This window comes from Acanthochromis polyacanthus, chromosome 12, assembly GCF_021347895.1.
Source record: "Acanthochromis polyacanthus isolate Apoly-LR-REF ecotype Palm Island chromosome 12, KAUST_Apoly_ChrSc, whole genome shotgun sequence".
Lineage (NCBI taxonomy): Eukaryota > Metazoa > Chordata > Actinopteri > Pomacentridae > Acanthochromis > Acanthochromis polyacanthus.
This window is the reverse complement of record NC_067124.1, coordinates 14,019,628-14,037,104: the sequence shown is the minus strand read 5'-3', so window position 1 is coordinate 14,037,104 and position 17,477 is coordinate 14,019,628. Positions and strand designations below refer to the sequence as shown.

Genomic DNA, 17,477 nt, shown 5'->3' with positions numbered 1-17,477 from the left:
GAGGAGAGGGACATTACAGGAGACAGAAGCAGGAGATTACATGTTACAGTCAAATCATATACCATTTTCAGTATGATATGTTATCACTGCTTCACATTCAGGGCTGTCACCCATCTTTTGTGGGAGCACTTAAAACATGATACAGTCTACAAACTGAAAGACAATTCAGGACTTTCTCTCACAGCCATGATTCTATAAGATGCACATTTCACTAAGCAGAGTAGAATTCATTTTTATTTCTGGATGTTAAGTTATATGACTGTATATCTCTCCCTTCTGTGCAAATATCTGAAAAATCTCATCAATATTCTGATGTAGTTTTCAGCCACACTGGCAAGACACCACTTTGTTTTTCATATTGTGCTGACACATAGCCACACGTTGAAGCTATAACCAGAGGAAACGTTATTTTCTTTCTGAGATATCAAATGGTTTCAAGGGGCCAGCTTGCATGACAACACATAAGAGTGTGAATCGGTGGTGAAAATTAATCTCTGACAAACAAAATGCAATGCCCAGAAGAAACCTCCCTGCTCCGGAGCCATTTTAAAACATTTTTAAGCAAACAGAGAGTGGCTGGGGTTAACAGTTGTTCTGCTGCAGCTCATTTGCATTCAAGAGTTGAAATCAGTTTCTTTTTAAAAGCAGACATCCTCTGTTCTGCTTCTGGCTCATTTCCAAGTTTTACTTTTTGTTGGCACTTCTGACAACAAAAGTTACAGAGTTTTATACTTTTACCATTTGCTGGGTGCTTGTCAGTAAACTGAACTTCAAAACTACAAAAGCCAACTCAATAATGTGATAACGAATGTTGCATTTTGATATCTAGGATCAGTTATCAATATTGCTTCCCTTAGGACAATGTTGGCCTCACAAGTTAGTGTGTTTTTTTTCTTCTTTCTTGATTGGGACACAAGATGCTGAGTGACTTAACCATCTCTTCTCTCTACTCAAAATCTAAAAGCTGCTCCTCTCTGTCTCTTTCTGACAGAGTCCTGTTAACATTGAATGGAACCTCAGCCTTTGCTTATCGTCTCACATAAATCTAATAACAGTGACTGATTGCCGTGGTTCAGCCTGTCATTTGTGCACAGTGCATGAGCTACAAACTAATGTCTGTGTACGTCCAATGCTGTCTTGTTAAATGTGTTGTGCTCGTTATGGGATCAATACACTCACTGCATTAATCTACCATGTGCACTGTAGCAGAAACAGAGATGTTTACATAATGCTTTTCTGTGTGATAAATAGGAACGTGAAGTATCATTTGATTGCGATCAGTTACGTTTATAAATGTTTTGTATTCCGAGTACAGCATCGCCTCAGGCTAGCTTTACGACGAGGTGACAGAAGTGGACGATGCTGCCTGAGGATCTGAGTGGGAAGGGACAGAAATCATTGTGGACAACGTCAACCTATAAGGAAAATCCATACAGATATAAATACTGTTTGTTCAAGATTTTGGCATAACTATCAATCTGGGGTGCATTAAAAATACTTCCTGCATACAATGACCTTTCAAATGCCTTCAGAGTCATAAAAGAACAAGGTGTCTATGAGGAAACAGAGGGACAGCTCATTCTGGGCAGGACAAATTGCTCACCCATACTGGACTTTGACACCTAATGCCATGCTCTTTCCAAGTTGGGCCCTGCTGGACAAAGCCAAAGGTTGACTCCGCAGGCAGACTAATTTGATGCTTCAGATTGTGTGCTGAAGTGGATGCTATTGACCACTGCCTCTATAGCTCAGTGGACTTGGAGGGCAGTTCAAAGGGATGGGTCTATTCAGCACTCATCTAGCCATGCCTTTCATTTCAAAAAGGTGCACAATATATGCAAGCTTATGTAACATCAAATACACCAACATGAAAGAGGCTGCACATTGTAGTGGGGGGAAAATGAAACACTTTTGAAGTTTTGCATCTTTGGGAGGAAAAATAAAACATTATTGATATTCATATTTCTCGTCCTTTCTGAAAATAATAGGATAGAGACAAGATTGTTGCGACGTGGTGATATTGTCCTTTCCTGCCTGAGCTGCCCTCTTTCAATCATGGGCTTATTGGGAACACTGATAGTTACAGATTGGAGCCATAATAAATCATAGGAACTAATGAAAAGCCGCAGAAATGAGAAGGATCCTGACTCTGGGCCAAACACAGTGGGTCAATAACAGAGTGGCTGGCAAGTAAAACACACAGGTGAAGAAATAACAGAGGAAACGAGGAAAGAGAAATAAAATGATGCAGTTAAATTTCCCTTCCCCCTGCAAATCCTCTTGCTTTTAGTGGATTTTAAAATGTATATCTGAAGGTTCTGAATGGGCAGCAGCCTGATGCCTCTGGGATTTCTTGCATTGGGCTGTTCTGCTTGCATTTGTCTGAGCATGTGCCTCGTGTGTGTGTTTATGCATGTATGAGTAGGTGCACTAGGACTAGCCTGAACTGCCTGGAAAATGGTCCCCTCATTACGTACATTTTTAGCTGCAATTTAAAAGCAATTACGATAAGCCTTGGGGTCAGAAAAAGCGTAAACACGGTACGTTTGTTTGACGGGGAAGGGCAAGCCGATAAATCATCATCATCAGCATCCATCTCCAACTGCTACTAAATGCCTCCCCCGAGGATGTGCAGACCCATATTTACATCCACCCAATAACCAGAAGTAAAAGAGTCAAAAATCAGAAATTATAATTCTGTTTTCCTACAAGTAATGTGAGTCCTCATGTTCATATATAAGCAAAAAAAAGATTTACTTGTAAATATCTGCACTTATGTGGGCATCTGAAAGTAGTAGTGGTAGTATCTTCCTGTGTGTCTGCTGTTACACCACTCACCCCTCAGGTGTGAAATCTTTCTCTTTGCAGATCTCCATGAGTTTTGGAGTAAGCCTGTAGGCTTTGAGAGACAGGGAGCCCTGGGCCGTCTTTATGGGATCTAGAATGAGAAACAGATGAGAGTGAGGAAGAAAAAAAGAAGAAGAAAACCAGCTTTGATTCAACAACCATACATCCTGGCCGTCACTTATCCGGTGTTTCTTACAAATATACAGAACGACACATCAGATTACAAGGTCATATTTAAGTTTTGTAAAAAAAATAAATAAATAAAAATACGCAAGACAGCACTGATTTTCTGTTTTTTTTTTTTTTTTCAGGGAGGTTCCAAGCAATGAATGTCATGTAGAAATATTACCACTATCAGCTGATATATAGTGCTTTCTGTGTCCTGTATTTCACATGTATGTAACTGGTCTTAAGTGAGCATAGTTGCTAATATACAATGCTGCCTCAGTGCTACGGTCCTCATTGTCCAGTGCCGGTGTCTCTCAAACCACTGGAAGAGTCAAACTCTTTTCAAAAGGACACCTTGAAGATGGTCGAATTAGCTGCGAACATTCATCATTTACGTTCTGACTCCCATATTTTTCCAGTTAACAAGCTTCTGGGTCTAAGTCTCCTGTTTGACCCTGTGTGCAACCACATCAAACTGTCCGCCTCAAGTCCAGTGCTGGATCCTAATTTGCTGCTGGAGGTTATCAGAGTTGTTCCTTTAAAGTAACACAATATAATAATCATGCAAAACATTCAAAACCCCTTTTATCACATTGTATAACATTTGCAGATGATAATTTAACATAATATTATGGTATAGATCACTTCATTTCAAAGAAGTGAAATGTTTTGGCACAAAAATCTTCAGATCTTTCAGTAATATTGCACATTAGAAACCTTATTTCCCCAAGATTCAACCATTTCCTTCAGATGTTGTTTAACCAAAGGCCTAATGATGAAGTTGGTGGAATATACAGTGTCTCCCATCAGATTTCTTATTTGATTGATTGTGTCAGTTAATATCAGCTTTTCCACTTTAAGGGTAGAAAATTTTATTTCTCTACAGGCTTGAAATCTGCGCATGAAAGAACGAGAAGAGCTTCTTCTGGTCTGTCCACTGCAAAATGACATTTTCTTATATAAAATCAATTCTACAAACAGAGGACTTGAATTAAAGTATGGTTTTTAAAAAAACAGCAGGTGAAACGATCTACATCAGCTCTGCTGTGTGACTTTGTTTCAGTTCTTTGTTCAAGCTACCTGCAGAGAAACAGAGTGGGGATACTGGCTCAGTATGAACAGGCTGACAGCCACCAAACTACAGCTGACCAGAAATTCTACTCCAAATTATACCCTTTCCAACAGCCAACTACGACAAGCCATTTGCCTACAGCTTAGCCAGTCCCAAACACGACTCACAGTTGACAGCTAATCTCAGTTCATGCTGGCCATCTCCATGGAGAATGGCTGGTGATAGCAACACTTCCTTCAAGGTAACTTTTCCTGTCAACAAACTCTTGTTTCTACCATGCGGTGCACACCGTATATTATGCATTAGTTCTGTTGGTTAATATGCAAAAGGTTACTATGGAAAGCAGTGGGTTTGTTTTTGTTCAATCTGCAAATGTCAAGAAGGCACAAACCTAGATAACCAAATGCACAAAGTAAAACCTAAAAGCAGCGTACACTGCAGCTTTGGGATAAAGGAATCGCAGTGGACCAATTCCAGAGGGAGACCAGATATTCACTGATCCCCTTAAAAAATACAACAAAATGTTAGAAACCAAATTTCAGCGGTACTTATTCCATGGAGGGTATCCAAAGATGATGTTTGTGCTCCTTTACATCTGAAGGAAACTGGTCTCATCTTATGTTTAAATTCTGTTTTAAGAGCTGTGATCGATTTGCTAAAGAAAGATTATGAACCAGCTGAAAGAAAATATAGACACTCAGTTAAATAATCAAACAGAATAATCAATTCTGTATGACTTTTACAAATGGGTGGAGAGTATCACTTAAAAGCCTGCCTCTAATGAGGTTCTAAAGCCAACCGGTTGTAGTCGTTGCCCCCGACAAAAGCGGTGGATCTGCACTGAGCTGCTGCTGTTCAGCTCTGCATCTGTCCATCTTAACCTCTTCAGCTGCTCACCTCACGTTAGAGAAGCGTCGTCATGGCAAATACATTTAACCAATTGCTTTAACAACCCACTCTAATTTTGAGCTGTCACTGGACAGAAGCTATGAACCTGCCAGTTGGTCACTTGACTGATTCATTCATCGGCACAAAATGACCACTAAGCTAATGACAAAGAGAACAAAAAAGAAATCAATGTTCTTTCCCTTTGACTTTAAACAGAGATAATGTCAATTCCTTTGAGGGTCTTTGATCTGTTAAGCACTGCATTATTGATTGACATTAACAGGAACCCTCACCTAGAATGAAAAGGGACTGACTGCCTGCCTGCCTGAGCGTCCGCTGGTTGGCCGGTAAGACTGGATCACAGGGTTAAACAAGTGAAATGTTAAAGCCTTATCATCGTCTATCCTGGATTTGTACAACCTGAGGAAAAGATGACCCTTAAGTGATTTCGGAGAGACAGAATAGGGCAGTGAGAGTTCCTTCCCAATCAGCAGCACTGAGATATTGATGAAATTCAAAGCCGTTTTTAAAATGACAATTCTGTTTGTTGCCTCTCTCTTCACTTGCAGTGACTGGATAAACACTGAGCAGTTCTAATGAAAGATTGTGATTTCAGGTCAGTGAGCTTGTAAGATGTTTTGTGTCACCCTGGCTCTACTTTACTTTTGTTTATCAGTTCATAAATCTGACAGGGGAAAATATGAAGTGTAAAATGGTCACAAATTGCTATCTTGATACAATTTGGCATTCTGACAGTGTCGATATTTGATGGCAGTTTTCAAAAGTCTCTAATGTGTGGGTCACAGTTGAGCATCACAAACATGAAAACAAGCAGCAGGACTCTCACAAAAACAAGCAAAACCACTAATTACCACTGTCACAGCTTCATTAATGTATTAATATACTGCTTCTGCACTCAGTGACCACTTGGTTTGGAAATGAATTAGCGTTTATTTAGACACAGAGAAATAAAAATGAACACCTTTCAGTAGTGACAGGTTTTAATTTTCTCTCATGTAAATGTTAATACTGCTGCCATTTGAGGGCTTACACCATCTGTGGTGGCATTTGTAGCGCAACCATTATGGGCAGCTCTTAAAGGTTTTTACTGTGGATCACCTGCAGACATATCATGTGAGTCCGTGTCATGTTAGCGACTGCCAGCGACCTTATTAATCCCGTCTATTTCTTCCCGTTTCCTGTTTGTCTGTGCTTTCACTGCTGCTGGCCTCAGAGGAGCTGCAGACATGTGCAGTCTCCACCACAAGGCAGCACCAGACTTTATTGTGAGGTGGCGTTAGACGGGAACTTGTGCCTAACTGCATCTGCACCACCCCCGCAGCCTTCTACCCTGTTGTTTGACTGAAGATTATCCATACTGAGATTTGTAAGATCGAAGTCGGCATTATCGCAGACCTGCACAAAAAGAAAATATCTCTATAAATATTCTTCAAGCTCGTCAGTCTGTTTGAAATGTACTTGAAGGCAATGCAGATACTCGCGAAAATGTATCTTGAAACGAAAATCTAATTTAGATTTAGATTGTTCTTTAAACATCTGTGCTTACCTCAACTTCTTTTCCTACATCTGTCAGACTGATTTATTGCCCAGACTCTCTGAATGTGAGCCACAGTAGAATATCTTAAGGCTTCTCGGTGGCAGGCCTATTCTTGGATACTTATTGATAAAAGAGACTAAATTTGACTCGTGATTGTTTAATCATGGCTGAAATCTGAATGACAATGCACCCTAAATGACTGTAATCAACTCCTTTGCAGAAACAAGTTTAGGGCCAAAGAAGGGAAACAAATCTTGATCTTGTGTATTGAGTCTGACGAAGCTTTTGTTTGAGGATTTTTTTCAAGTTTTCTTTGTGGAACTAGCTGAACTACAGTTCCCACCAGCATTAACCTCTTATTAGTGGTAGCCTGAGAATGGCTGGTTGATTGTGTGACAGGTGAACACTAAAGCAGTGGATCTTCTCTCTGCAATCCTGTTTTTTTTCCCCCTACTTTGTCGATGAAACATTCCCTGTAAATGACATTAATGGACTGACCAAGACTTAGAGCATTCATCTGACCATTACCTGTACTGACCAGTGGTTGAACCCATCTTGGCTGTTCAATCATATCTAATTAAATGGGTTTGATTTTACATATCCAAGAGACACTTAAACATTAAACATCTTAATTCTGTTTATAATTTAGGATTATAAATGTATTAATTAGGGACAGACCGATATGGGATGTTTCATGCACTGATTATTTTTGATCATGAAAGACAGATGTCCGACATTAGGAACCGGTCTACATTAAATGCAATGTTTTAACAGCATGTGATACCAGAAACCTGTCATTCATAACTCAGCATCTTAGAATAGAATAGAATGCCTTTTATTGTCACTATACACAAGTACAATGAGATTTAGAGCATCTCCATCAGTGCAAGATACATGTAATAAAAATCACAAAAAAGGATAAGTTAAAACAGTTAAAAAGAATAAAAAGTGCATGGTCATTGATGATGGTGACTATAAGTGAATATGCAAAATAGAAATGTAAGTGATTAACTTAGGACGCTGTCCTCCGTTTTGTGGATGGACTGAGATTGATCGGTTTGCCTCCTGCTGATTCGTCTGTAGTTCTTCTCTATTTTCTCTCACTGGTGGGTCAGTTTTACTGCCCATTTAGCTATTGTGTGAGAAGCTTATTTCCTGGTTTGTGTTTTTTCTTCAGTTTTTGCTGCTCGAGAGACATTTCAGAGACCACAGAGTGATGACGGACAGAGAGAGGAGGCTGCATCAGACCTGAACTAGAGCATTTAAATGATCAATAATTGGTCAATAAAAATACTGACACCAATAATCAGAAAATTGTCAAATATTGGCCACTAATAATCAGTCTATTCCTTCTTTATACCTTTGTTACCTTATAACATGGCACAGATAAAACTAATCCTGCCTTTTATTTCTATTCCAACTACCTGTAATGTACCTGCTCATGCTGTTAATGTTTTACTGTTTCATCAAGGCTAAACTTTGCGTGGGAAATGCCCTGATTTGGGTGCAATGTGTAAACAAAAGAAAGTTCATGATCAAAACCCATCATTTGCGCAGTCTTCTGTGTAGTACTACTCACCATAGATGAGCACGACTGACTCTTCAATGGCGTGTTGGTAGCTGAACTGAGAGTCAAGCAGCGCTCGGCTGACAAAGGAGCCATAGTAGGTGGATTGGTACCAGCCCACATGCAGATGGTCAATGTTGACGTGACGCAGGGAACGCATCATCTCCATCTGGTACTGGACTAGAGGCAGAAAGAGAGGTAGGAAAGAAACAGAGAGAGGGAAAGTCAGAGAAGTGGGACAAAGAAAGAAAAAATAAATCAGATTGAACTTTGTTGAAATTAGCCATCGTTTTTTAGGTCTGAATATCTCGTCTCCATCTGGAAGTGGACATGGTGTACAAACAGAGGGAGGGAGGAAGGGACGGAGACGATGCGGGAAATATGGTGAAAAAATGAACAAACAGGATGTGAAGGACAAATGTATTGAAACTGAGAAAAAAAACAAAGGCTTCATCTTCTGTTATCAAGTGGTTGTGGGTGAGATTTCTAAAACAAACATCAGCTGGGATCACTGGTCAGCCTTTCATCCCTTATGTCAGTAAATGCATCCTGGTAAGGAGAAAAAGGCAAGATGGATACAAAGACAGGCTTCAGCTGCTGGAGAGAGGCGGAGATACATTACGGAGAGAGACATTTCATTACGGCAGACACATCCTAAGGATGCGCAGTCAGTAATACAAACAACCTGCCTTGCTGGCTGTAAGTAACAACCAAAGCAAGCAAGCAAAACAGTATTTCTATGCAGCTAGCTGGAGGAGGTTGATAAATCAGGTTGTGATTGGGCAGCTGTGGCCCCCTAGACCCCAGTCTGTAGAGCACATCTCTCTCCTGCTGGGGCTGTTAACAAGAACAAACTGGAGAGATGGAAGAGATGGAGGGGGGAGAGCAGAGCGAAGATGGAAAGGTGTAGGAAACCGAGAGATAGGTGGAAAGTCTTAAAGGGAAGGAAAGGAAGAGGAATGAGAGGGGATGCAAAAAAAGAGGGGAAAAGGCAGAGAAGAAAGCAAGAAATAACTTCCAACAAAATATACTAACATGGAATTTGGTCACTTGCGAGAATCAGAAAGGCCCCGAGCTATGGTTTGGTAATGAGTACAATCAGTGAATGCAATACTTTCTGAATTAGTTGCATTAACTGAACCCATCGTTAAACAAACCTTCCAGAAACACAAGCGATTCTTGCTGCACAGACACAGGAAATAAATGGCAAAGGTCTGCTCACAATTAAACTTGTAAGTCGTGCCGGGGTGCAACACGAGGAGAGGAGCAGGGCTGAGGGAGCCACTTCCATCACTATCACAATACCATCGCAGCGAATTTCAGCAACATCTGGATTGGAGCCCTGGATGGGGACAGGCAGGCACAGAAGGCCCATTCACGCTCTGTCCTGATGGGATGGACTGGATGTAGCAATCTTCCCTTTTAATCAAGCCTTTTATTTCGTGATTGACATGGTCAGTGAGACAAAGGCCAGAGGAATAAATGGAGAACGAAATACGGGGGGGAGGAGGGTGAGAAAGTGGGAGAGGAACTGGGGAAGATGTGGTGCATGAGGGGGAAGAGAGAGATTGCAAACTGTGCAGCAATTCTGGGCCAAACCACAGGAAGAAAAGGTGTCAGGTGGCGTCTGGCACTGTGTGTGGCTCTTAGCTGTGAATGTTGTGCCTCATTTCCACACAGCTCTGTGTCTGCGTGTCAACTGCAAGTCCATGCATTCCCATGGAGACCTCTGAGAACTCTGATGTGTTTGTGAAACTCCTCTTTCCATTTTTTTTTTTCAGTGCAGAATTTGCCTCAAGCATGTTGAAAAATGTGAACTTTTGCAGAGGATTTCAGGGAGACCACACTGTGAGCCTGGAAATTGGAAAATCCATCAGCTAGAAGGTTAGCAAGTCATTCAGTTACTCGACTATGTTGACTGTCAAACGGTGCAAATGTATCATTACAAAGAAAGTTAGTAGTGTAATACATGTTATCTGTGTAACATACAAAGAATATTCCTTCTGCAAACATCTTTCAACAAATTTCAAAGCACTGGCTCACATACTTATTCATCATCATGAAATATTGCCCCTGTTTTTGCCACAGTAATGCTCCATGTGCACATTCCTTAAAACTCCACAGCAAAAAACAGATAAAATTAGTCTCTTGCCCGTGTCTTTGTATCCATCCGTAAAGAAGTGCATTTGTTTGCACTGAACGTCCAGAGGGAAGAGTCTGTATATGCTACAGAAGTGCAAACTCCAAACAAAGTTTTGCTGATAGAACACCTGAAGGAGATGTGTGGGTAATATTGTACCCGATTGAGACAAAATAGCTGGTAGAGGAAGCAGGAGAGAAAAGATTCAAGTCTGTAATTCTGACTCTGTGGTGACAAACGAAAAGTAGGTGTGGAAACAGAGTGGGAGAGGCAGATAACAGAAGAAGCAAAAGACAGAGCACGAGGAAGGCAGAGAGTAGGAGTGACAGACTAAGAGTAAGTCTGGTGGAGAGTGGCTCAGCCCAGGGGCAGGCTAGCAGCAGACTCCAAGATACACAGAGCTCAATGGAGAGGGAAGGCAGCCTGCCACCGAACTACTGTATCTGTCTCTGCACTCCTATGCCTATCAGTATGGGTACTTACCTCTCTGGCGCCACTGATGCGTATACCTGGCCCAACACCCTATCATTAGCAGGGAAATTGTGCACAAAGTGATCTGTCTCTGAAGCAAAAGCTGAAGGCTAGAGGATTGACAACAGAGGCAGGAAAACCAATCAGCCGTCTCTACTTCTGTATTAGAACGGCAACTCTCTTCAAGTTGTTGAAAACCTTCATGTGTGTTTACAAAATCTAGCTATGTGGTGTCAAAACAGCTGGTTTAGTCACATTTGATAACATTACAGTTATCGCTTGACTGATAGTTGCACTCTAAAAGTGTGTTATTCCACAATATCTAACTGTAGTCTACAATGTTGAAGAAGCATTATAATTCATTGGACAGATGCTGTATATTTTTAGTGGTGAATGTTTAATGATATATAATGAAATGTAATTTCAAACTAATCACTTCATTGTAAGCATAGGTACGCTATTAATCCGATAAACAGCAAAAATATTATAGATAAATGAGAAAGGAGGATCAGATAAATGCAGGAAACAGCATGCGATGAAGCCAATTCATGCTGTGAAAAGTGCAACAAGTAAAACTCAGAACCATCCACAAGAGTCCTGTCATGTTTGTCTGTGTTTGAACTAATGCCACCGTCTGTGTAAGAACAAACACGTCCATATTGTAGCATCAGAGCTGCACTCTGTCCGCAGGCCACTTTGGTTCAGCAAACTAAGATGTGGAAACCTTTTTCTATTAACCTGTTATGCATTAAACTGTTAACCTACAACTTATTAAAGAAAACGTTGAAGTTACTGATATTTTCTTCGTCTGATGTTACAGTTAAATTGAAAATGAAAAGTCAAAATTCTTCTGAGTGTCCTTGACATGCATTTACAGCTCGGCTCTTTTCAACCACCGACCAGAATTCACAGACAGCTGCCAAAAGACACCGATCTTGGGAAGGTTAAGAAAAAGTATTTCTCAAGTGCTGAGAATTTCAAAAGCACACGGAGATTCCAGATAAATTTAAAGAACATTGGTATCGACAGCGTTTTCCCAGTGTCTGTAGGTCAGCTGAGCAGCTAAGAGTTCCCCAGTGATCATCAGTCCACAAGGCTTTCCCACAGCGAGTGTTGGCAGAAATTAAAGATCATTCTGCAGGGACGGCTACATGTAGCACATTTAAATTTCTGAGGGAAACGGATCATAAAGCCAAAAGGTTGGGCTGATGACTGAGGTTCCTCTGAAATGAAAATATTTGTGTTTGGACGATTCTTCATTGAACTTTTTAAATATTATTTTGCAATTTCTGTGGAGGGTTTGGGCTCTATTTAGCCAAAGTGGGCAGCGAAACCATACAGTACAGATTCTAGTAACTATTAGGCTTGAGATTCCATTGCATTTCTATAATTAATATAAATATATTGGTGCAAACGACGATGACAAATTTAAACTCAGAATATTGTCGAGTACATTATCGCTTTCAAAGAACATGGTGAGATTTGTATTTTGCCTTAAATAGTATCTTCTTTTCATTTCGGCTTTTCCCTTCAGGGGTCGCCACAGCAAATCAATTGCCTCCATCTAACCCTGCCTAACCTTGCCTTAAATAGTATACTGGCATTAAATGACACCATACAAAGGGATGCAAATTGGCTCAAACATAGAAGAGCACTCTACAGTCCTTCCATCACTTCACATTCAAGTCTGCTCTGACTCTACACCGACTGACTTGCGTTCTACCCATCTGGATGACACTCAGCTTCCACACGAAACTCAAGCAGACAGGCAGACTTACAAACAATCGGCTCCACGCTGCAGTCAGGTCAGAGAGAAATAGACACATGCAGACAACCAGCTGACTTTCAGCCTGATAGCTAAACTGAAATTCAGATGGCTGAGTGAGACAACAGGACAGTGGCGGGCCGGCCAGCGCATCCACCACAGATCTAATACAAAGTGCACAGTCTTGTAAATGCCACTGGATCACTACCTTGTTTGCTCATAAACAATGAATTATAGCTGTGGGGACAAAAATAGCTAAATAAACTGTGTGACCATCACAGATGTGTAAACCTTGCAATATATCGAAGTATTAAAGCCTCTGGAGATCGCAGAATTTGTAGAGTTAAAAATGTAGGTGTATATTATGTTATTTTTATAGCCTTATAATCTCTTACCGGTAAGAACAACATTTCCAAATCTTTTTATAGATAAGAATCTCCAGAAAGAAAATATTACAACAAAGACAAAAAACACATTAGAAGCTGTAGTAACAAATGCAGTTTTCACTAATGGCCAATTACTTTTCCAAAATGTACTTTTTTTGATGATGCATTGAGTGACTTACTGGTTTATTGGTAAGAATGAGCCATAAGAGATATGATCATGAAAACAGTTCCATTGACCTCAAGGGAATAAAGATTCATTTATAACATGGAGAACATTTCAGCCTTCATCTATGGTGAAATGCAGGGGGGGAAAAAGAAGTGAAGGTAAGACCGTGTTCTGGTTAAGTTGCTCTGAATGGTGATATGTGAATAAATTGCATTTTTCAGTCCTTCAGCTGAGGTGGAGGCGACTTTATGTAAAGCATTTAACCCACAGATCACAGACAGCTGAACAAATCCCAGAAAGACAGCGAGTTGATAAACATATGAGTGTACATGCTGGCATAAATTAATAATTTTGTAGAATACAGGCAACAATACGCCGTTGATGTGTGAACTCTTTCGCTCTTGCCTTCAGCAGCCACCTCCTGTTTCATGAGGTTCCTGATATGGTAAAATTACAATTCCTTTGTGTGGGTCGAGCCCAGGAACAAAAATAAAGGTCTCACCATGACAGGCGAGTTGAGACACTCTTTATAAGGTCTTTTCAAAAACAGACAGAAACAGGACTTCCTGCTCCCCTCTGTTGCATTACCAGGGCAGCTGGTAATATTCTGTGGACATAACGGCAGCATTAGCCTGAGAACAGCCAATTTAACAATATCATCAAGGCGCGGAGGTGGGAGCGTGCGCTACCATTTGCTATTCCTCACTCATTTCTGCTGCCCCGCCGCCTCTCCTATCAATCAATCTGGGTCCCGAGGCCAGACGGGGAATGAGTCTGCCCATTCCCTTAGTGCCGCTTGATTGTGTGTGTGTGTGTGTGTGTGTGTGTGTGTGTGTGTGTGTGTGTGTGTGTGTGTGTGAGAGAGAGAGACAGGAAAAGGAGCGGCGACGGCATGCGTACATACGACAGAGACAAAGTGAATGTGTGTTTAAAGGAGTATGTGTGTTCAGTAAGGGAAACAGAAAATGGAGAAAGAAGCCAGACGTGATGCAGAGTGTGAGAGCATGATGTGGAGGGGGGAAGAAAGTGTTCTGTGAGTGAGCAGGTGCATGCTTAAATATGTGGAAAACACAGCGGGAGAAAAAAAATACAGATGTGTGGAGCCTAAGAATGGCATATAGTGAACGCTGTACATCCAAAGTGAGAATATGTATGGAAGGGGAGTGGAGGTATTTATCAGCTGGCAGCAAAACCACTCACCTTGGGCAGAAATGGTCAGAGTCATAATCAACGAGACACTGGCCAGTGTGTGTGTGTGTGTGTGTGTGTGTGTCTGCCATGAGCCAGACAGATAGTCCATACTGTAATACTCAATGACATGAGGTGAACTGCGTTGGACCTCGCATGCTGCTGCAGGCCACAACATCTCGGTCCGGCCCAGCGAGATGTGTGCGAGCGTGTACGCGTCTACGAATGTGAGGAAGCACGTATCCGTGTGTCACAACCCATTCTAATCACCACCTTGACAGGCTGATGGGGCCTTGCCTGGAAAGCCTGCTGCGGTTTAACACGCACATGCATTTGCTCGTACACGCCCAAGTTTGTATCCGCCGACGTCAAGCTGAGCAGATGAGTAACAGAATAAAACCGTGTCAAATGTCGGAAACTTGCGGAGCTACAAGTCCTTTCCCCTTCACTTCCCTCCGCTATTTCCAGAATATGGTGAAAAGAAAATGAGAGCAGTTTAAAAGGAGGCCGTATAACCCCTATCCAAAATAATTTAATTACATTTTGGTGAAAGAAATGTCTCTTAAAGTTGCAGTAGAGTTAAAAAGATGAGTTTTACATGTACCACTGATCAAGGAAACTTTAATAGAGCTGGTGGCCAAAAAGAAAAATCTTCAAAGCTTGGTTTCAATTAAAAAATAAAGCTGAAGAAGTGGTGCTCAGCACAGTCGGAGGCAAGAATTTCTTACCTTATTTAACCTACATATAAAACATGTTTTTACTTCATGTTGACCCATCAATATCATCTTAAAAAATCAACACTGAACACAAAAGGAGGCATTTTGGATAATTGATAGGACTGCTAGTTTTGCTGGCTGCCCTAAATGACTAAATTCCTTTTCCTCACTGGTGGCGCTCAGTGGTGACAGTCAACCACACTCATCTCAGTATTTCATGAATACTTCAGAGTCAAGAGAAAAACAAAACAAAAACAAATGTTTAGCTGCATTACAGTTTAAAGACACCTTATTCTAACAGAGTTTTGCTAAGTGCAGAACGCTGCAGTTCCACAGCTGCCCCATTTTTTGTCTCACCCTGAGGACTCAGCACAGCAACCCTAATTTAATGAGTCCACATTGTTGACCCATTCACTCAGCACAGCTAACAACCCTCTTTTCTCTGCACTCCATTCTGACAGTCATTTACTTCACAGCATAGACTCCAAGCTACTTTGTGAGGTAAAAACAGAGTGGTTCTTGTGTTTACACTTCTATTTTGCAGTTTTCTTTAAAAGCCTAATTGACGAAGCATTTTAGAAATTCATCTGGCTTTACTTTACCCCAAATACAACTAAACAAAACCCGTCTCCCCTTTAACCTTGCTTCTCCAGTAACAGAAATATCAACAGTTGATTTTGTTGCACGTTTCTCCTCCTCTGAATCGATTACAGATCACTGGTGATCTGTTGAGTCACAAACTTCTGAGCACTGTGTGTTTAATGAACACTCTGTGCAATTTTGGATCAATATAATTCATTTTTTAAGGGACAGATCTGTCAGTATTAAAGGGGAACTTCGTTTTTTTTTTTCCAACCTGGGGTCTGTTTTCATATGTCATTTCATACATGTGAGTGATGGAGAAATGAATTTTCGACATAGCTCCAATATTTAGCCAGGCAGGCAGCTTAGCAGCTCAGCTAGCAGCTCAGCTAGCGAAAAGTATGGGGCAACTTGGCCCCCCGCGTCAAAGTTCGCCCTAATGTGCTTTCCCCCCCCACACTGACCGGTGTTTTGGCGTGAGCTATCGCGCGATTTCAGAACGAGATTTGCTTTCTAGCGTCCTCAGATTTGGATACAGACCACAACGAATAGTGATCGCCAGGCAATGTGGAGGTTTTCGTTCACTTCTCATCTCTAGTATGTTGTGGGACACTCGTTGAGACTATCCGAGCCGGTCAGTGTGGGGAAAAAAAAAAAGCACATTAGGGCAGACTTTGACGCAGGGGGGCAAGTTGCCCCATACTTTGCGCTAGCCGAGCTGCGAAGCTGCCTGCCTGGCTAAATACTGGAGCTATGTCGAAAATTCATTTCTCCATCACTCACATGTATGAAATGACATATGAAAACAGACCCCAGGTTGAAAAAAAAACGAAGTTCTCCTTTAAATGAACCCTCATCAGGGTACAGCATAAAAATTATGTCTCCTCAATAAATAGAAAGAAAAAAAATGACATCATTCTCAAGAACATTATCAAATGCACTGTACTGTCTGTCCCCTGCCCCTGTGAGGTGGAACTCTGACAAAATCCACAATGTTATTTATTCATTCCCACCCACACTGCCCACGTGCAAGAGAGATTTAGCATGATAATGGCAAAAGCAAGAGTATCTCAAAATGCTGCTTCCTCTGTGAGCAGTCACTTACAACACCAACTCTTCAACAAGTTGTCAGGTCCTGTCTATTGTCACATTTGTTTGATTTCTTTTGTCCCGTTCACACAATACAATATGCCAATTAGGCCTCGAGCTAACAAACACTGCCCCGGAGCGAGCTGAACTGCTCCCTACATATGCCTTGGACTGATTTATTTGTTCCGTTTCTTTGTCTCTCACAAGCAAACAATCGCCGCTTGCTGCTAGCATGACAAAAAGATTAAAGCATGTTCACGTACCCATGAAGGTGCAGTGGGCTGTAAGAAAAGGCTGAGAAAGCAGCTGTCCTGATGATGGCTCTCAGCCATGAAATAACTTATGCTAAGGAATTAAAAAAAACAAATAAGATTAACAAAATCTAACCACATCCTGAAACTTAAATACTAAACCTCCTTCTCCCGCCTGAATCAACACCTGAACTGTATGCGTTGCATCACGTCTAAATAATCGAAAAAATGAGCTAAAAGAAATTGATCAAAGGTTGAAACAGACAGCTGTGAGTAATGAGAATACCCTACAAACAGCAATTAAAAATAATAGTTACCTAAAAGTAACAGAAACTGTTGGAAGTAATGTGTGCATGGTTGGAATATATTACTAAAGTAACTGATAAACAGTGGAACAAATCAGACAAAAATACTGGATAAATGGTGAGAAAGTAGCAACATAAAAGTAATGAGAAGTATTCTTCAAACAAAAAATGCCCGGAAGCAGCCGTGTACATACAGTACCTGCATGACAAGATTAATGAGGACGACCACTCAGCATCATTATGGTGAACATGAGAGATGGTAATAGATAGGTGAGGAGTGAAGGGAGGAGATGCTGAGGAAGAAAGGAGAAAGTGTGA

General features: G+C 41.1%; 1 protein-coding gene across 1 annotated transcript in view; it reads right to left on the bottom strand.

Annotated features, from left to right (window-relative positions):
* The window catches only part of LOC110948718 (eukaryotic translation initiation factor 3 subunit H), a 61,668-nt gene that overhangs the window by 16,692 nt on the left and 27,499 nt on the right, over window positions 1-17,477 (bottom strand). Inside the window, exons 3-4 of the mRNA XM_022190400.2 lie at window positions 8,113-8,280; window positions 2,839-2,938 (exon numbers count right to left, since the gene is read on the bottom strand). Of these exons, the coding sequence (XP_022046092.1) occupies window positions 2,839-2,938; window positions 8,113-8,280 (268 nt within the window). The remainder of the gene's footprint in view (window positions 1-2,838; window positions 2,939-8,112; window positions 8,281-17,477) is intronic.